Below are 21,270 nucleotides of genomic sequence, written 5' to 3' on the forward strand. Positions count from 1 at the left end.
CTTCACCCATGTGCAGCCAACCATAAACAGCAGTGGCACCTTGGGCCCCCTCCACAGGAAACGGATTATAGCGCAGGGTCTGGACTACGTGTTTGCTAGAGAACTGCAGGCAACCTAGGCTCTAGAAGCAGGGGTGTGAGATTCTTAGTTAAGTGAACCACAGTTACATTTATTTTAGAGCTACTGTTGTGTATTACCTTTGCTTCATATTTCCATTATTATCTCCATTATTATCGTTCTGTCTACACCCTTACCTGCAGGACCACCCCTGCCCGTGAGCACACCTTTTCTGTGTGCTCACTGGTGTGTGTTTCACTACATTTTGCTCACTGACGCCCCGCCAGGCCTTATCTTGCAGTGCGTGGTACAGCTCCCAGGGCTAGGCTTATTGCACATCACTCAGTGGTGGCTTCGCATCGCAGTCTCCTTAGCGTTTTCTCTCTCTCCGAAGCTAAATCGTAAACCTCATTAGGTCTGAGATGTCCTTGTGAAGTGAGCTCAGTAGTCTAGACGCCTCCTTAGGAAAGCCTTCCTGACTGTGTTTGATATCCTGGAGGAACTCTGCGCCGCAGTTCCAGCTTTGTACAGGTTGTCAATAAATAAAAACTAGATTAGGTGACAGTTCCCATGGGATTGGTAGTTTTACTTTTTGCTAAAATACCATTCGTAAAAGTTAATTTTAAACAAAATCTTTTACAACTACTATTGCAGGCATGAGGCCTTCCTGAGATCATAGATCCATGATTCGTTTTGGCTCTAGTCCTGCATCTGAAAGGAGTTTAAGCTTTTCTGCGTATGAAATGACAGTCACAGGTGCTAAACATTTCAGCTGCATGCCTGTCCTAAAGTTCTGTTTTTAAATACACACTTTCAGGGACTTTGATAAAACTTACAACTTTGTGTGTGTTTATGCTTTACTTGTAGGAGAAATACGAATGCGCGTTAAAGAGAGCAAGTATCAAAATTGTTACCCCTGACTGGGTCCTGGATTGCATATCTGAGAAAACCAAAAAGGATGAAGCATTTTATCATCCTCGACTGATTATTTATGAAGAGGAAGAGGAGGAAGAAGAAGAGGAGGAGGAGGTAGAGAATGAGGAACAGGATTCCCAAAATGAGGGTAGTACAGATGGAAAATCCAGCCCTGCCAGTTCTCAAGAAGGCTCTCCTTCAGGGGACCAGCAGTTTTCACCCAAATCAAACACTGAAAAATCTAAAGGGGAGTTGATGTTTGATGATTCTTCAGATTCATCACCTGAGAAACAAGAGAGGAACTTAAACTGGACCCCTGCCGAAGTCCCACAGTTGGCCTCAGCAAAACGCAGACTGCCCCCGGGAAAGGAGCCTGGGTTAATTAACTTATGTGCCAACGTGCCGCCAGTCCCAGGCAACATCTTACCTCCCGAGGTCCGGGGTAACCTCATGGCTTCGGGACAAAACCTCCAAAGTTCTGAAAGATCAGAAATGATCGCTGCTTGGAGTCCTGCTGTGCGGACGTTGAGAAACATTACTAATAATGCTGATATTCAGCAGATTAGCCGACCGTCAAATGTAGCACATGTAAGTCACTCTTTAAAGAACAGAAATTTAAGTAACAGATGTTGGAGTTGGATTTTACAGTCTGTTTCAACATGGTTTGGTATTTTCTGCTTCTTCAGAACACTTAACTTACAAGCAGTGTTTGTGTGGGAACTTGTTTTACAGTTGTGTGTGTGTGTGTGTGTGTGCGCGTGCGTGCGTGCATATAGTTCATGGTCTCTGAAATTCCAGCAGGGTACCAGTGATAGGGGTGCTCGCCCTGGAGGAAGGGTTTCCACTCTTACTTAGCCTAAAATGAGCAGTGGCCACAGAGAGGTGTGAAGTTGACCAGGTGTTCCTTTCTTGCTTTATTATGAACTTGATGGTAGATGAATAATGAAACATGAATTATTCATTACAGAAGCCTGAATCTGAACTGATAGTTTTATGACTGGAGCTTGTTGATGCAGAATGGACTAAAAGTTTTAGTAAATGTCTTTCAATTTAAGACTACAAGGAAGTAGTCAAGGTACATTGGCCTGGTGTCCATTTGTGTGGGTTGTGGGACAAGGTGGCAAAGAAGAGAGACAAGTCTTCCGCCCTCGTTTCAGGTGGGGAAGACAAGACAGATATGAACAAAAGGGCTTCTGGTCTGGGTGTTTTGAAGACAGTCCTTAAGGGGTCATATAATAGCCGTTGGAGGAAGGAGGCTATTTAGGAGAGGTGATCAGGGAGGGCCTCACGAAGGAGGGGGTGTGAATGACAAGGCCCATGGGGAGGACTGGGAGAGAGAGTTCCAGACAAAAGGGGCAGCGGCAGTGAGGACCTAGAAGCAGGCATGGATTTCCTGTGTTGTAGGGAAAGAAAGAATAATGAGACTTGAGGTAGCGGGGAGAGCTGGAGGCATTTGTAGGGATCTGTCCCCGGGGGCCCATACCATTCTCCCTTAGGGAAAGTGGTCACCTTCTGAGTGTGTCTCTGGGGCTCTAGGAAGGGTGACTAAGTATGTCTTTCTTAACGCAGGTGACATTGTCACTGTTAAGTATGACTGTGATAGTGGTTTTAGAAAGTCTTTCTTGATTACAGATGGCATTTTAAAAATACTGTTTTCTTCCTCTCCTTCCTCCCTCGACTTAGCAGTGAGTAACTGCTAGTACGTGGTTCTTGAGACACTGGAAGGTTGTGTCGTTCAGAATAAGGTCCAAGAAAAGAAAGGTGAAAAATATCCATTCCTCAGATATCCGAAGGATGAAAAATAAGATGGGATGAGGTAATGTGTGTATGGTGTCAGAGAAGAGAGTGGGAATTGGATATGGAGAGAATGGGAGATTCTGGAATAGTTGATACACAGATCCTGGGAAGACCGAATTGTTGGATCTGGTTAGGACCTGGTTTAGGTTTGCGACCATAACCTGGAAAGTTGTGAAGAGGAAGGTGGAACTGACCAGGTCGGCAGGTGGTGGAGGGGTGGGAAAGATGATGAACAGACAGAAGGAAGGCAGAGGTGGCCGGAGCCTGACGTAGTTGGATTAGCAGTTTTGGAGGTGTGCTGGCTTTGGAGATAAAGGTTGAGGGAGAGCAGGGTTGCACACCACAACTGACGCCACCCTCTTCCTGACACCTTTAGTTTGGTCCAAACAATTTTTTGAATTTATTTACCAAAATCATGAGATTCTCTATAAAAATGGGATTTCTGGCATTTCTCGCGAAGTGGAGGAGCCGGCCAGTATTTTGTAGTCTGAATGGTGAAGTGCTTGGTGGCCGAGCAGCAAATTCTTTTGTAGTGAGGTGCCTTCGACGGGCTCGCTCCTCATATACTTACGACCCCTGTGCCATCATTTGCTCTTGACTTGCTGGGCCTGGGAGGTCATTGAGTTGATGTGGAGGACACTGGCAGGTGACGGAGTGAGGGGCTCGGGGTGAAGAGAAGGTCCCTGAAATGAGGTGGTCAGAGTGTGTCAGGGCCAGGTGGTGCCCATGCTCACATGGGGTCCCCGGAGGTGAGAGGAGGAGACAGGAGGCGGAGAGAGTGTGGTGGGCGCCTATGGGCGGCAGCACCCCTGACGTGGCAGAGGGGTGGTAGAGCCGTGAGCTGCATCCCTGTACTAGGGGGCTGTCGGGTGGAGGTGATAGGCAGAAAGCACTGGAAAGCCAGGGGCTTGAGGCGATCGGGAGAAGGTAGCCGGGGGGCAGCCTGTCAGAAACCAGGGAGTGATGGGGGTCACAGGGGGAGACTCTGGGCTATGCAGGCACACCTGTCCTGTGCAGGCAGACAGGTGAAGTGTGCCCATGGGGACCTGCCTCCCGGCAGGCTTGAGACTTCAGTGGGCCAGAGTGCTGAGCCCATGGGGAGCCTTGGGAGCCCTCATGCCTCCTGGAGTTGAGGGATCAGGAACGAGCGTTCAGATTGGATGGACAGACGTGCTCCCTGCTCTTCATCCGCGGGCTCTGTGGACAGTTCTGGGATCCCTGCTGGCCTTTGCCACCATACTCTGTGATGTCAACTTGAATCTCACGCTTCCTAAATTCCCATTTGGATATGGAATAATGTTGCGAGAGGTGGAAAGACATGACCACACCAGGGAGAGGGACGCAACCTGCAGGAAAGGCTTGACGCCCCCACCCCAGGTGCTGCCTGCAGGGTGCTGCGAGGCAGGAAGCCCCCACCCCCCAACCCCCCTACGACGGCTGGGCCCAGCACTAGGGGGAGCAGCTGTGAAGAGATTTTTGGAGAGTTTTTCCACAGTGTAAGAACATGGGACGTTTTGCTGCCAGATGTGAAGAAAATGAATTTTTGAAATGTTACAAATAGAAGACAGATTTAGTTTAAAATTAGATCAGGGGTTGGGAGAAGAACATAGCTAACCATCAATCTGTTTAAATTGCAGATTTTTAGTGGTTTGGAGCCATGTTTGTATTGTAATTCTTTATGTATTGGGCCACTCAATATATAAGTAATTTAAAGATTATCATAGTATTATATAAAGGAAAAATTCAAACTTAATGGCAAATTATGTGATCAAGCAGCTAAGAATCTTCTTTCTTTGATTCCTCGGGACTAACGTGTTCAGCCACAGATCAGAGAGTTGAAAAGCCGGCTGATGAGTCCAGGTGGTGTCCTGAGAGTTACTTCACTGGGTGGCCCGCCAGGTGCCCGACTTTCCAGGCCATTATCCATCTCACTCAGGCCAGTGCTCTTGTCCTGACCTCCATCTGCTCCCAGTTGCCCTGTGCTCACAGCCTGGCTTTCCCCAGCTTCTCAGGTTGTGATCACCACACAGAAGGTGCCCCGGCCCTCCGGGCCCCCTGCAGAGTCGTCCTGGCCATTCTGAGATGGGAGCTGAGAGGACCAGCCTCGGGCTCCAGGCTGTGGAGCATACATGAGGGTCCCTCAGACCTACCAGAGCCCACCCTTTGATCTGGGTGTGGGGGTGCAGGGGCAAGAGCCTGCACAGGAACAGGTTCCACCCTGTTCATTGTGGCAGACAGGACATGGGTGGTTTTTTCTGAGAGTAAAAATATGTATGAAATTTTAAAAATCCAAATGGTCCCTACTGTAAAGTGATAGAGTCCCTCCCACCCCTAACTCCTGTTTCCACTCCAGAAGCAGCCCCTGTTACTGACCTGCACTGTGCGTACAGGCTCATGCTTGATCCACAGAAATACAAGCAGGTGCTCGCCACCCTGCCCCACGTGTGATTGTGTGGAGGTGTGAGGCTTTGATTGGTGTCCTGCCATCTGGGTGTGGTGCGTGCTGAGGTCAATCTACCTCCTCTTTTTTTTTTTTTTTTTTTTTTTTAAATTTCTTTTTTAATTTTTATTTATGATAGTCACAGAGAGAGAGAGAGAGGCAGAGACACAGGCAGAGGGAGAAGCAGGCTCCATGCACCGGGAGCCCGATGTGGGATTCGATCCCGGGTCTCCAGGATCGCGCCCTGGGCCAAAGGCAGGCGCCAAACCGCTGCGCCACCCAGGGATCCCAATCTACCTCCTCTTTATAGGGTATTTTTTAAATGCTTGTAAGCATAGAGAAGAAATTGTTGCCCTATTATTTACAAATTTGTTTAAAAAGTTTCTTTTCTGTTTAGAGCTCCACTGAGGAGTTTTTGAAGAATGAGGAAAACTTACAGAGATAAAGAGGTCCTACCTATGAGGTGTTTGCACGGACAAGCTGTACTGAGTGCTGGTGTTTGACCCACTTCAGTTTCAGGCCCCATTGTTTCATCACTAAATCTGGAGTCTGTGTTACCTTTGCAAATTATAAAACCTTTCCATTTTGGAGTCTACTTGGATGGAAGAGATATTTTAAGATCATGTTTGAGATCTTCTTATAGCTGTGCCTTATATTAAAATTGAATTTCTAGAGTTTTTGTAAATGGCCAAGTGTGCCTTTAATAGGATTAAGATATATTTATTGAGTTTTAGTAAAATCTATTTGATTGTTACAGTTCTCTCAATCATGAGAAAATGGTTTCTCCTTTTTGCTCTGAGCATATTGGGAAGAAATTCCTTGTAGAAATTCCTCGTTGTTTTATTCAGCACCATGCAGGATAAGAAAATAACCTACCATCTGGGGCTCTGGCATCTCCTGACTCCCTCCCACCCCTCAGCTTGTACAGAGTTCTTGGAGTACTCTTGTCCTTGTGAAGCAGAATGAGGTAGAAGGGAAACAGTCTGCTAGCTGGGTTTCTCTCTAGCTTGAAACACTTTTGCCACCTAAAGAGCCCCACGTCCTTTTTGAGGAAGGCTGATATGCCAGCTACACGGATGATTTTCCAGTTGGAGGAACGTTTACCATTTAAGCAAACCTGCTGTTGGTGTCTTTTCTGTCCCCTGTTGACAGAGCATGCCAGTGCCCAGGGCTTGCTGACCACAGATGAGGAGGGGCCGGCTGCTCTGGTGGGGTTACGTGCTGTCCGTGTCGGGTGCTTTCACTTGGGTAGTAGTCAAGAATTCTTGTTGCCTCTCATTGGGTAGCTTTCATTGTTGGGAAGGAGCCGAGGTCAGGCTCCTGCTTGCCATTCCCCAGAGCATCCTTGTGTTAGGAGAAGTCTGTGGAATGTTGCAGATGGGGAAAGGGTCCTGGTGAGGCCCTGTGCACTTCACGTTGCACGGCGGTGCCCGGACTCCCACTCAAGGCCCCCGGAGTAAGTAGGATGCCTTTGTTTTTTCTCCCCTTTTTTGGGGCAGCCCTGTCACTGTGCTCTAGAAAACACATCAGCCATGTGATGTTTGTACTAAGTCATGAGCTTATTCTATTTTACTTCTTTTTCAAGTTTTGGTGGTCTCAAAATAGGAATTCACGTTATTGAAGTTGGTGATGCTTTCGTAAATATAAAATGCTGTATTGTTTTTGAAGCTTGTAGTTTGGTGCTTCCTATTTCTTTAAACATTAAGGGAATGTGGGAGATGCTCATATTCTCTCAATTAAGGGAACGTTAGTACATTTCAGTAATGATTGCTGATGATTTTGCCTAATTTTTGTTTTTTAGATCTTACAGTCCCTTTCTGCACCTACAAAAAACTTAGAGCAGCAGGTGAATCACAGCCAGCAGGGCCACGCGAATGCCAACGCAGTGCTGTTCAGCCAGGTGAAGGTGGCTCCGGAGCCACACCTGCCACAGCAGCCACCACAGCCACCACCGCCCCCACCGCCACCGCATCCAGTGCTGCACCTTCCCACCCAGCAGCTCCTGCAGCTCCAACCGCAGCCACAGATCTCCCAGCAGCCTTACCCTCAGCAGCAGCCACACCCCTTCCCCCCACAGCCGCTGCCCTTCCCCCAACAGCCCCTGCACCGGCCCCAGCAGCCCCTGCAGCCCCTGCAACCACAGCAGCAGCATGCCCTGCAGCAGCAGCTGCACCAGCTCCAGCAGCACCAGCTCCAGCAGCAGCAGCTGGCACAGCTCCAGCAGCACAGCCTACTGCAGCAACAACAGCTTCAGCGTCTGCAGCAGCAGCAGCAGCAGCACGTGCAGAGCCAGACACCCCAGCCCCTGCCACACCAGGCACAGCCCCCACAGCCCCAGCACCAGCCTCTGCAGCAGCCCCTTCAGCAGCCTCCGCAGCAGCACCAGCCCCAGCAACCCCTACAGCCCCCACAGCAACCACAGCTCCAGCTCTTCGGACACGACCCAGCAGTAGAAAGTGAGTTGTGTGGAATTTATCTGCCTTTCCTGAAAGTCTCGTACTTCTTTAAATGCTGAGAGAGCGGGTTTGAGCATGGGGTGAGGATTCACATCAGAATCTTGCACCCAATGAAGGACTTGGTTATAACAGTGGAGGAGGTGTATGGTCTCTGCAGCTGGGGACGGCATCCCCCTCGAAGTACAGGTCAGTGTCCTCCAGGAGGAGAGTTGTCCCGAGGGCTGACACAGACATTAACTCTGTTGGTTTCATTTTTAGTTGTGAATATAGACAGTCCAGCTAATGTATTCCTAGCAGTCTTTCCAGTGTAGTACTCAGGCTGCTGGTGGATGTGTCCTGGTCAAGAGTGATTCACTTCATAGATTCAGATTAAACTCGGCAGAATGAACACTTTAGTTTTTGTGCACGTCCACATATTCATGGGGTTTTACTTTTCTTGTATAATTTGTGCCAGTTCCAGAAGAAGGCTTCTTACTGGGATGTGTGTTTGCGATTGCGGATTATCCAGAGCAGATGTCTGATAAGCAGCTGCTGGCCACCTGGAAAAGGGTGAGTCGTGCTTAAAGAAGTAAACTTTGTCCTGAAGACTCTCCTCTCCGAATATAACTTGAACTTCATTCACTTGGCTGCCCTGACACATGCACATCTGTGTTTTGAATGTATTATGGGCATTCAGTTTTTTAAGATTTTATTTATTCATGAGAGACACACAGAGAGAGGCAGAGACACAGGCAGAGGGAGAGGCAGACGATCCCTGTGGGGAGCCCGATGTGGGACTTGATCCCAGGACCCCGGGATCATGCCCTGAACCCAGGGCAGACTTTCAACCGCTGAGCCACCCAGACGTCCGTATTATGGGCATTCTTATTCATATTCTCTGTGACCTTAGGCAAACCACTTTTTTGAGCTTCATTATTGGTTTAGCTGTAAGGGGAAATGTTGGACTTTATCATTCTTCAGATTTTTTCAGTTCAGATTCAAAGGGGTACAAGCTATCTGTATGTAACTGGGGATGTAAGAGTAAGACCAGGATTTTGGTGCCCTGGAATAGGAACCGTCAGCTTCCATGTGCCTTCATCATTTCTGTCTCTAAAGGCAAGTGCTGGAAAATCTTAGAGACTCCAGCTGGGAAGGTCTCTAGTTGTGAACTGTAGTCCCTGTATTGCTTATTTTGTATGGTGGCCTTTAAAGAAAAGGAGAAAAAAATACTTTGCTCTTCAGTGTCACAAATCAAAACAGACTCAAATTTAAAAGAAAATGAGTTTAAGTATGTTTCCAGCATACTTTGAATGTGCTTCCCTCTGAGTGTTCCTGTTGTTCAAACCCTGCTCTGTGCCAAGCATTCGGTAAGACACGGGACGTTGATGAATGTACAAGATTGAGAAAACTGTGTATCAGTTGGAGAAATAGCCGTCTGTCCAGGGTATGAGGAGGCAGGATGGCCGGTACAAGGAGAGCTGTAAGACAGAATATCATCCTTTGGCTGAACGCAGCACGAGGGCCAGTCTCGGGCCAGGGGCCTCAGAGCTTGGGGCCAGGAGGGTGTCATGAGTCAGGTGCCGCATGGGCAGCTGGAAGTAATCAAGTGGTGTCTTCAGAGTTCTTAAGAAAGTGACGCTGGCCGAAAATGGCATGTCCAGTCTGTGTGACGCATGGCGCTGGAAAGGGCGGTGTCCTCGGACTTCCACCATCAGCCCTCCCTCTGCGCAAAGACAGGAAGGGAAGTGTTAGGCCAAGAGTGGAGGGAGGTGCCAAACAGATATGAAAGTGAGTGTGGGGAGGAGCCAGCCTCAGCTGGAGCAGGAAGAGTGGTCTCCAGGGGCAGCACAAGGTAGAGACGGTGCTGCCAGGCCTCTCGGTGTGCTTGATCGGTGACATACCGATCGGTGACATACCGTCTGCTGCACCTTAGTGATTTGGAGCAGCAACACCTGTCACCTTGCTGTTCCCTCATGGGTGGGAGACATGGCCGGTGGTGCCACAGGGTGGCTGGGTTCAGGCTCTCTGCTGAGGTGCTGTCAGCGGGTGGAGGGGGCCTCTAGGCCTCACTGCACAGGCCCCTCCCTAGGCCTGGGGTAGCCCTGGGTTCTCCCAGGGTGCGGGACCTAAGGCAGAGCAAGGAGGAAGCCACCGTGTGTCTCATGACTGTCTTTAGAAGCCGCACGTAGTCACTCCATCATAGTCTGTTGGGCCAGCAGGTTCCCAGGCGAGGGGCCCGGGCTCAGCTCTGAAGGGAGGTGCACCTGGGGATTTGTGGGCAGTGTTTTAACCACCACGATGTCCTTCTTTGTACAGTTTGAGAGTGACCTAGAGATACTCAGGAAGGGAAGAAGAGGCGGGAGGGAGGGAGTTTGGCCAAGGACTAGCCTTGGGGAGGGGCGCGTACAGTGGTCGACCCGGTGGCCGAGCTTCGGGGAATTAAATCCCAGAGACTCACTCCAACAAGAATGGTGATGTGGCCAAATGAGGAAGGCTGGGGGCAGGAGTGTTCCAGGCGGTAGGAGGTCAGGAGATGCGGAGCAGGTAGGCTACATTAGTGATTTTCCAGAAGACATGGCAGGAGCGCGGTGTGGCTTCTGCTGGGGAGCGAGAACCAGTGGAATGGGAAGTGGGTGTTTCTGTCACGCCTTATGAAACTGTAGACGAACTGCTATAATAACTGAATTTAAAAAGTAAATGAAGCAGGATGGTTTTGTGGGCAGAAATTTTATCATAATGCAGGTCTCTCTCTTGCGGTGCATAGTTGTTTGGACTCTCAGCAGCGCTGGCCTGCACGTAATGCCCATGGTCAGACCTGGGGTAGGCCCTCCCCCAGCTCATGATCACCATGAAATGCCACTTCTCAGTAGTCACTAACTTCATACTGCTTTTTCTTCTTTCCTTTTAATAACGGCCCTTAACCAGGGTTGCTCTGCCTGCCAGGGCATGTTTGGCCATGTGTGAGGATGGTTCTAGTTGTCACATGTTGGGGGGTGGGTGTTGCTGGTGTCTAATGGGTACAGTCAGCAGCGCGGCCAGTTCACAGCACAGCTTCAGGTGGTCTAAGACATCAGCAGTGCCAGGTGGAGAAAACCCAGTTTCAGAAAGAGAACATTGTGTTTCTCTTCTCTTTCCTTCTGGAAATTCAGATTAAATGAGTGCTGGAGTTCATTTTTATTTCATGGTGCTGGGTAGAAAACCTGGTAAATACAACCAACATATACACATATTACACTTTGGTGAAATACACTGTAAAAAATAAACAGTGGACTTGTTTGATAGCAGTCTAATCTGAAATAATAATTCTGCTCTGTTCTCCTGAGTCCATGAAGTTGATTACGACTTTGGGTCTTGTGTGTGTCCAGATAATCCAGATGCATGGCGGCGCTGTGGACCCTACATTCTCAAGCCGGTGTACACACCTTCTGTGTGAGAGTCAGGTCAGCAGTATGTATGCACAGGTGCGTAGTGTGGCCTCAGCTGCTACTGCAGCAATGTCCCTTTTTACAGACTGTCTAAGGATTCTAGAGACTGGTGTCTGGAGAGGAACTTTTTTCTACCTCTAAAAGTAGGGAAGTGCCTTCTTAGTAATTTTTATCAGTCTTTGGTGGGACGGATATGTTTGTGGATGGAGAAAGTGCAGGACACCCCTGGTAGTGTTAAGGAAAGGACACAGGCCTTTGGCTCGCTTCAAAGCTGCACTGACTGAATGGGGGGTGGTTGCAGGATTTCCCACTATTGTGGGGCTATGTACGCAGGGCTGGACTGAACGTCTGTAACGCCCCCTGGGGCACGGTCCCCTTGTCCGTCCCCTGAAGTGCCATCTCTTCTCCTTTCCTGACAATGTGGTTATTGGTGCATAGACCGCGGTCAGTAGGTGTGTGGTGAATGGCCTCCCACAAACTCCTCTTAAACACAGTAACCATATACTGGATCCCCTTTCTAACTAAAAATGTGGCCATGCTCGTGACGGTTTTATTTTTTCTCTCTGTGGTTAATTTTAAGTGGGTAAATATATTTTTTCTGAACTTGTTCTCATTGGGGCTTCTGTGTTCTGAAGGGAAATGTTAATTTGGTGATCATAGACTTCTCATGCCACAATTGAAGTTATTTTGGAGGCCATTGTAAAATGTTGCTTTGGTCCCTGTCACAGGCTATTGGTGTGTAGGTGGCCACATTCCTAGTTGTGTGGAAGTCAGCCTGCTCTTGTGTTGTCACTTAGGTAAATCGGGTGCTCTGTATCACGTGATCCCCATGGGGCTTCTGTAAAGGTGTCACTGTAGTTATACAGCCTGACAACTGGGTATTTAATCCTGCAGCTGCAAACACCCCGGCACAGCAAAACCTGTGATTTTGTGTTTGGTAGGCGATCAGGGAGAGGAAGAGATGTGTCACTGCGCACTGGCTGAACACGGTCTTGAAGAAGAAGAAACTGGTGCCGCCTCACCGTGCCCTGCATTTCCCGGTGGCATTCCCCCCCGGAGGAAAGCCATGCTCCCAGCACGTAAGGGACACCCCTCTGCTTCGTGCTCGTTCTCCTCCTCCCGCAAAGTGGCCCCACACTGCCTTTGTCTCCCACGTGGGCCCCAGGGTACCGGTCCCGGTGCACTACCCCTGGCCCCGGCTCCAGAGGGCCCGAGTGGCGCCAGTACCTCACTTCTTGTGTTCCTTCAAACCGGCAGTTTCCTGTGGAGCAGAATTTAACCACGTCTCTCAAATCTGTAACACTACTTAAAATCCAAAAGTAAAGCGGGCGCCTTGCACCGGGAGTGGCCCCTGCAGGCAGGACCTGATTCATAGTTGTAGGTTCTCACTCAGACATTCTCAAAATTGGCATCAGTGAGAATGAAGAACTGGCTGAGTGTTTACATGCTTAGTAAAACAGTTTTGTTAGAATGATCTGAACAGTGTCCTGTTAACACAAGAGAGGCATTCCCATAGTTGGTGTTCTGATTCCCAGCTCTCCCTCTGATGGCTCCACATGAACCCTATTTACCACAAAGTGCCGATTTTGACGCTCATCGGAGTGGCGTTACGGCCTCTGTGCAGAAATGTCCAGTGGAGGCTGAAAATACATGCGCATAAAGCAGGCCCAGAGAAGGGGGTGTTTGCGGGTTAGATCACTGCTGCGTTTTGGCCTTATTTGCTCTCTTTGTGCTTAGATTATTTCTGTGACTGGATTTGTCGACAGTGACAGAGACGACCTGAAGCTAATGGCTTGCCTGGCGGGCGCCAAGTACACAGGCTACCTGTGCCGCAGCAACACGGTGCTCATCTGCAAAGAGTAAGTGCGGCTCTGGGATTCCCATGGCGAACTGCCTTCTTGCATTTCTGAGCACAGCCTGGCTCTGCTGGGAGTTAGCAAATCGATGTCTTTTAGAACAAGGGCAGTGAGAGCAGAAGTATCTATAAAACACTGGAAGGAAATTAGATGAATTAGGGAGATGAGAACTAATTAGGTAGTGGGAATAAGGTAAACCTTTTGAAGTAGTGGATGACCTGGTGACCCAGCAGGAGCCCTGGGACGTGTCCTGAAATGACCAGCCGGAGGTTATCATCACCTGTGCTAAGATACCCCTGGTATTTCTATGTTGTTGAAAATAAACATTATTTTGAACAATAGACAAGTCTAACATTTAAAAAAAATCTTTTTTCTTTAAAAAAAAAAAAGACCAATTGGTTTAAAGTATGAAAAAGCCAAGGAGTGGAGGATACCCTGTGTGAATGCCCAGTGGCTTGGCGACATACTCCTGGGGAACTTCGAGGCGCTGAGGCAGGTGCACTACGGCCGCTACACGGCGTTCAATCTGCAGGAGCCATTTGCCCCGACGCAGCATCTGGTTTTAAATCTTCTGGGTAAGTGGAGTTTCACGGGCTGTCAGACGAAGAGGGTTACACATGCTCCTGCCGTTTCTTTCTGACCTGAGGCATGGTCGTGGCACTAGCTTTCCCATTGTTTGTAATTGACATCATTTCCTGTCTCCTCACCCCCTTCTACTCCACCCTGCGCAGGGGTTCCTTCTGGTTTGCTGTGCTTGTTTGCCTTTATAGTAGATGCTTACAGCTGGGAGGAGCACTGTTATCTCTTCAGCCAGCTTGCGCTTCTCTCCCACCCCATGGAATGTGCCCTGCTTTCTCTCCTTCCCTTGTAAGTGAGCACCCCAACTCCTCCCCTTGCCCTTGCCGGACCTTAGGCAGGCATGTGCATGTCTGTTGCTGCTCCTGGACTGTGGCCTCCTGCTCCTGGAGTCCGTTACAGCACTTGGTTCTGCTGCACATGCTTAAGTGAACGCACCCAAGGAAATGATCATTCAGGCTTTGCTTTCATATGCTTGCTTTTTAAAAGCTCATTCAGCTGGATTTTTGGATGGCTTTGATCATGAGAAATTTCTTCATTTTGAGCCATAATCTCCCTCCCTGGGACATATGTGCCCATCTGCCTTTGGTTTTGAAATGAAAGCATTGCAAAGACTCATCGTCCTTCCCCAAAGCATTTAGTTCGGCTGTTGTGGGGGGCAGGGGGGACGTGCTGTGTCCTTCATGCTGGGCTCCTGTTGCCACAGGGGATTGTGGCTCCCAGACATGGCCGGTGGCCCCCAGACTGGGCCATGGAACAGCTTTGCTTTAGGCCCCTGTCACTATGCTCCTTGTCTAGAGGATGCCGGGTACTGAACCCCCTGAGCACAGCCCCAGAGCTGCTTGCTGCACTTCCTCACCTGCCCTTATACTGGAAGCATCAGCACAGTCTTTATATGCATCCTTGATAAATGCCCATGAGGCCACCTATGTGTCAAAGGCTAACCCCAGAAAAGGGTTTCACAAACAGGCTTTTCCAATTCAACAGTGTGTTGTTGTAAAAATAACTTGTTTCTCTCTCTAGATGCTTGGAGAGTCCCACTGAAGGTGTCGGCAGAGTTACTGATGGTAGGTTGAGTCTTTGGCCCAGTCGCTTAGGCTGTCACACCTTAGAAACACGCAGTGGGTATAGATTTGTATTTGTCAGTTAAAAACTCTTCAACTTGTCAGCATAGCAAATGAAGTTGTATCTTCTCGCTTCTCATAAAGTGTTTAGCACACCTTGGGTCTTTCCCCCCTCAGTTGATGGTATTGTCCCTCGTTGGTACTTACACACAGAGAAGCTCGGTTGGCTTCAGAGCAGAGAGTGGAGGAGGAAGTAGGACAAGTGCCCACCTTGTCTCTGTCACCTGTGCGGGCTGGGAGCCCTGAAAGCAGCCCTAGCAGCTCCGACTCATTCTGGGCTGCAGAGGAGATGAGGTGGCCTGGCCAGGTCGGGGATGTCTCTGATTGAGGACTAGGAGCAGGTGTGAGTGCTGGCAGATGCTGTGTAGCTGGGGGCCATCTCTGATGGTGGCACGTGCATTGTATTTTCTGGTGTGTTTCCGTGTCACAGCTCAGTAATGTCACACTATAGAACATGTCTCCTGCTCACGGTTACTGCTGATGCTCCTGCCACCATGAGGGCAGCTATGGTTTCGTTGTTGGTGGTAGTAGGGCTTCGTGCCTGTTACCATATGTACCCACCTGGGTTGTTTCAGTAATGGACTTCTGTATCACGTGCCCACTGATGTTCAGTGCATCCATGAGAGCTACAGAGGAGATTGAGGGTTTGTGTCCCCTAAACACCAACTGAGGAGAGGGCTCCTGTCAGGATTCCCTAGTAGCGTCTCAGCCTGTGCTGATTGAGGGCTTGCCCGGCTGTTTTCCATATCTAACCTGGAAGCCGCTGATGATCATCACAGTCTCTTTCCTTCATGCTCATGATCATGTGCTCACATGGGTTTGTTTTTCTTTGCTTAAACTCATAATTATGATTTTAATAAAACATGACCAGCCCTGACACATCAGCAAAAGCCAATATTCTCCTAATTCCTTTGGAGGAAAGAAATGTTGAGTGGCTTTTAAGGTGAGGCTGGGAACGTGGTCATGAGTTCTTCCCTTCCCAGACCCCTCTTTCTCTGTGGCTCTGTGTCAGCAATTACAGAGCTCTGGGTTTCTTGTTGCTGACACGTGATGTGGACACTTGCGAGTGCTTGCTGGCTGCAGAGAGCCGAGGGTGGTCTCCTTGTCACAGTAGCAGTGAGAGAAAGTAGAGCCTGGTCCCATGTGTGACTGGGCGAGGAGGTCCCAGGTGTTTTCTGTAGAGACTTCTGTTGTGGTCTTCTATATACAGCAGCTGTGTTTAGAAAGTGTTAAGGTCAGTTAATAAGATAGGTAGTGGTTTCACACAGTAAAATAGACACAGTGTCTTCTGGAAGAAGTTCTGGGAAAGCTACCCTGCGGCACCTGGTCCTGTGCTCAGCAGTGTTGCTCATCTGCCCAGTGTGAACCGCCATAGGCAGGATTTCTGCTTGAGGAGTAGTCGTTTTCCAGGGAATGTAACTGCAGTGAGAATGTTTTCCAAATTCCAAAGTGGGACACAAGACATATTGGAAGTAAAAACTGCCATGCAGTATTGAAGGTGGAGGACTGCATGTGCAGCATGGGGGGGGGTGGGGGAGACGGAGACCTCCTCAGGGCATCTGAGGACCGGGAGGCTTGGGGAGCCTGGAAGGCAGGCTGAGAGGTACACAGAGGTTCTAGAAAGCCCTCCTGCTCCTGGATGGAGACTTCCTTGTCACTCTTCTGGGCTAATGCTGGTTTTGATGCAGTGGAGAGCATGAATTATGTAGGAGAGGGGTTGGTTATGGGACACATAAATCTCTTGGAAGCTCCCGTGTTACTTGTGAGAGTGATTAAAGTGAGTGATATTTTAATTACAGAGTATGAGACTACCTCCCAAACTGAAACAGAATGAAGTGACCAACATCCAGCCTTCTTCCAAAAGAGCCAGGTATGAATGGTCCCATACGTCTCTTGTGCTTGGTTATTGTTTACAGGGCTGTTTTAGAAACTGGTCACAACTGGGGAAATTTCTGAACATTTCACAATAAATTGGATTTGTTTATTGCTTCACAACTTTGTTGTGATTGGGATATAAAGGTGGGTAGACAAGTACTTCTTTTTTATTAAAGAAAAAAAGAATCTTTTCATTTTTATTCATTTTATTTTTTAAAGCAAAACCTTATCAGAACCTCAGTAAAAGTATAGCTGCTGTAGCAGAGCAGGTGGAAGGCCTTGGTGGGCTGGCTGTGCCATTGTGTATGGGACTGTGCCCTCCGGGCATGCCCTGTGGCTCAGGTAGGCAGGGGCCAAGACCCCTTTGGAAGGACATATGTGGTGCACTGGTCTCACCTGCTAAAAACCTGGTTGGCCAGTATGGGTCAGTAATGAAGTCCTGCCTTATGTGATTAGTAAGGCACAGCAGATACAAGTTGAACTAGGGAGTTTTCTTCTTCATCCGTGAGTCTGGAAAAGCCCTTATTTCTGAGCTGGACTTGGCAAACCACAGTTTACCTGCTTGGGCTGCCCTGTGCAGTCACAACCTTCTCATCTCTCCGCTGCTCTGCATCATACTCCTTCCACCCCACATTACAGTCTGTGAATTACAGAAGTATTCAGTAGCATCCTAATTGTGTGACTTTATAAAGTTTTAAGAGAGCGAGCGTGAGCAGTGTGGGACGGGCAGAGGGAGAGGGAGAATCTTAAGCAGATTCTGTGCCCGGTGCACAGTCTGACCTGAGGCGTGATCTCATGGCCTCGGGATCAAGACTTGAGCTGAAATCAAGAGTTGGATGCTCAAAATCAAATCAAATAAACTTTAAAAAATTATTTTACTTGGATGATTTCAGATGTAAGCTCAGAGGAATTGAAAATTGTAAGGATATGTAAAGACTGAGTGATTGAATTGAAAATGTGTGCTTAAGTCAGATGGCTTGTTTTGAGCCTTTTGGTGTAAGATGGGGGTGAGTAAAGGGCGTGTGAGACTCGGCTGCAGCTCCCGGGACGCTGGCTGGGTAAAAGGGGTGACTGTGTAAACGGTGGGAAGAAAAGACAGGTACCACTCATTTTCCTTTACAGAAAAATCCCCACATGGTTAAAGCTCTGGACAGTTGTTAAAACTATTAAAATCCCTTGTTGGCTAAAGAACATTTTTATTCTAAGTAAAGTCACCTTTCTATTCTATTTATTTTATAGAATCGAAGATCTGCCACCTCCCACTAAAAAGTTAACACCAGAATTGACTCCTTTTGTGCTTTTCACGGGGTTTGAGCCTGTCCAAGTCCAACAATATATTAAGGTAAAATTATATTCTGCTTTCTCTGAGGGTCTTTAGCTTTGTGCTTTTCTGTGTTTATTTGCTTTAGGATAGCAGTTTATTAAAATAACATTTAATCAGGAATACCCTGTTACTGTAGTCTTTACAGCGTATGTTTATAAAGTAGTTGTATTTCTTACAATAACAAGTGGTCATGAAATTGTTAATGAGTCTTCAGCTTGTTCTGTGCTTTTTATAGTTTTATACTTAGACACTTGCTTTAATAGAAAAATATGACTGGTGATTAGAGCAAGACCCATATTTATAGTCACGTGAACATGCAAGCCTGCTTGCGTGCCATCATCCTAGAACCCCCAGAGTAGGGGGTATGCCTGCCACTCTGCGTCTCCCACAGAAGCCACAGGCCACAGGGTGGAGGGCTCGGGGGGGAGTTGTGTTTGTGTGTGCTTGGATACTAGGTGGGAATGCGACCTTACAGATGTGTCCTACAGCAGCTTCCCATGGGCAGGGCGGGGCGAGGATTGCGGTTTCAAGTTGGCCTGCATCGTGTTTGATTTGTATGTTGTGCTTTCGGTTTTTTAAAGGAAAAGAAACAGTTACAAATGCTGTTGTAAGTTTAGTGCAATTTTTAATTTTTTTACTTTTACAATTGGGTGTAGTCACTGATCTCTTGTTCACTTGTTCGTGTCTTCTCATCACATCTCTGCTAGGAGTCTGTGAAACCAGAGACTGTATGTCACTGTGCTTCATCAGCACCTGTTTCAGCTATAAGCTTGGGCACATTCACACCTTTCATGAGATGTGCTGCCTGGTTCTGGGGCACTTTATCTGTTAGGGATGTGGTGTCTGACGGAGAAGTGCTCTTTTTATCGGGGTTTGTGTGGACTTTATTACAGACACGTGTACCGTCGGCACCGTTGTGCCGTCTGTGCCGCGCTGTCGGGTGGCCCGTACCCCTGCGCTCATCTCTGCTCTGTGCTCCTGCCTTTAGAAGCTCTACATTCTCGGGGGCGAGGTTGCTGAGTCCGCGCAGAAATGCACACACCTCATCGCCAGCAAAGTGACGCGCACCGTGAAGTTCCTGACGGCCATCTCTGTGGTGAAGCACATCGTGACCCCAGAGTGGCTGGAGGAGTGTTTCAAGTGTCAGAAGTTTATTGGTAGGTGGTGGTGTCACTGCCTTAGTTTTTCATGCTAAAAACTGACCTCCCCCCCCCCATTTTCATCCCAAGAAACATCTAGTTTGCTTTTTTTCCTGAGAACTCACCATTGAATTGACAAATAACTGGTTGTGACATGGAAGGAATTTGATATTTTTGCATCATACTATGAAATGGAAAGGTTGTGGTCATTTGGACAGCGTTAGGGGAAAATAAGCTCTCTGCCACTGCTGTTTTGTTTCCTGGTCAATGCACTTTGTTTGGACACTGGCTGTAGAGTGCGATTCTCCCACACAGTGGTGTCCATGAGTGTCTTGGTGCAGTTCTGATGGCAGGTTCCGTCAGAGGGATGTGTGTCTCCCTCCCATCGCCCACCCCTCACCGTTCAGAGCCCTCAGAGTGGCTTCCTTCTAGGCAGTGAGGCTTACAGACAGCATAGGAAGGGTTTTCCCTTTGTCAGTGTCCTCAAGTGTTTTCAGACTTTACTACATAGGGAGTCCAGTCTGTTTCTCCACAGAAACTACGTGGCCAAAATTGACACACACCTTTGTTAGGTAAGTTAGCGTGAGCAGCAGTGGCAGTGCCTTCTGTGTGCGGGTGTTCCCAGGGCACTGTGACCCCCACATACACATGCTCAGCCCCCACTTGGCCACCAATCTGAGGGGAGTGAGAAGAGAGGGGTTTGGCCCTGTGACAAGCTTCACTACAATCTCAGTCTGGTTTCTTGGTTTTGGTTTTTAAGCCCCAACCACAGTGGTGCAGAGACTTAGCTCCCCTGTGTTCCATTCCCCCCATCCTGTGGCTGTGACCTCACTAGCCTCTGATTAGGGCACACACACCCGTATTTCTATGCCAGCCATGTACCCCAGAGGCCGCACCCCCCTTGTTGCTGCCCCTGGAGCAGTGGGATGATATGCATCCACCAGACCCACAGACCCTCCAGGTCCCCACTGGCCTCGCACTGTTCTGACCCACAAAACTAACCTAATTTGTCCCTAATAGGGACAAATAGTTGTTAATGTTAAACTGAAGTATTTCAGATCCATGTTATTTTCTTGGCCACTGGTGTTTAAACCTAATTCAGTCTTTAAAACAATTAATAAAGGTATATATATTTTAAAGTTCATGTAGTCTAATATACAGATGAGAAAGTATGATTCAGAAAATTATCTTATTATAAATATATATTATTTATAATAACAAACCATAGCTATAAGCAAAGCTATAACCAAACTTAAAATTCCATGATTCTGTATCAAAATCAATCATAGGAAAGAATCATTATATGAAAATAAATTTCCAATTACAATAGTATAGTCAATTCTCATTACTCTAGTGGTACTTCTGTTCTACAGAGTAGCCACAGACCCCAACTTCTAGAACACTGAGCCATTGCTCTCAGAGGAAACACAGGGCTGGGTTCCTGCAAACCCTGGTCACATTTTTATCAACTGATCAATATCTACACTTGTAGGGCTCTGTAAAACCTTGTTTTATGTGTACCTCTGTTTAAAGACACTGTTAGAATCTATTCTTGCCTCCTTCACACTGGCCTCCGGGCCAGCTGTGCATAACTGGTGGCTGAATGAAGCCGTCATAACTCGTGCTTTCTCCATACAGCACAACGTGGCCTCTTCCCTGGGGGGCGCTGCAGCACCACAGTCCATGCTGGGGCATTGGAAACTACAGAGTCACCAACAAAAAGCATAAAAATGTAAAAAAATAATAATAATACTAAATAGACCATAGAAAGGAAACTTTCTTACGGTATATATTGAATGAAGGCAGACGTCTTCTGGGAAAGGGCACGCATTTGGAGGCTCTGGTTTGCCACTGCTATGTGTTTCTGCAAGTGACTGCAAAAACTCCACAAATACAGATTTGAGGTTCCAAATGTAAAATCCACATATAATGAGGATAACTATATTAATACTTAAAAATTTTTTCAATTGAAAATAATTTTTGTTCTTAAAAGATATTGGAGGGACACCTGCGTGGCTCAGCAGTTAAGCATCTGCCTTTGGCTCAGGGCGTGATGCTGGAGTCCTGGGATTCAGTCCCACATCAGGCTACTTGCATGGAGCTTGCTTCTCCCTCTGCCTGTGTGTCTGCCTCTCTCTGTGTGTCTCTCATGAATAAGTAAATAAAATCTTAAAAAAAAAAAAAAGATATTGGTGAAATACAAAACCTAACAATGTAGGCAGAAGAAAAAAGTTGTAGAGGAACAATTCCCATAAACATATATATTAGCTCCCAATTTTGTAGAAGCGCTATAAAATTTAAAATGTG

General features: G+C 47.8%; 1 protein-coding gene across 4 annotated transcripts in view; it reads left to right on the forward strand.

Annotated features, from left to right (window-relative positions):
* Positions 1-21,270, forward strand: part of PAXIP1 (PAX interacting protein 1) — a 50,439-nt gene that overhangs the window by 22,164 nt on the left and 7,005 nt on the right. For all 4 annotated transcript variants that reach the window (XM_055335267.1, XM_055335266.1, XM_055335268.1 and 1 more), the window contains 11 exons: positions 925-1,560; positions 7,011-7,665; positions 8,120-8,214; positions 11,010-11,105; positions 12,011-12,148; positions 12,807-12,928; positions 13,316-13,500; positions 14,525-14,568; positions 16,425-16,495; positions 17,740-17,842; positions 18,813-18,981. In XM_055335267.1, coding sequence (XP_055191242.1) covers positions 925-1,560; positions 7,011-7,665; positions 8,120-8,214; positions 11,010-11,105; positions 12,011-12,148; positions 12,807-12,928; positions 13,316-13,500; positions 14,525-14,568; positions 16,425-16,495; positions 17,740-17,842; positions 18,813-18,981 — 2,314 coding nt within the window. The remainder of the gene's footprint in view (positions 1-924; positions 1,561-7,010; positions 7,666-8,119; positions 8,215-11,009; positions 11,106-12,010; positions 12,149-12,806; positions 12,929-13,315; positions 13,501-14,524; positions 14,569-16,424; positions 16,496-17,739; positions 17,843-18,812; positions 18,982-21,270) is intronic.

Source organism: Nyctereutes procyonoides, unplaced genomic scaffold (genome assembly GCF_905146905.1).
Source record: "Nyctereutes procyonoides isolate TBG_1078 unplaced genomic scaffold, NYPRO_anot_genome, whole genome shotgun sequence".
Taxonomy (NCBI): Eukaryota; Metazoa; Chordata; class Mammalia; order Carnivora; family Canidae; genus Nyctereutes; species Nyctereutes procyonoides.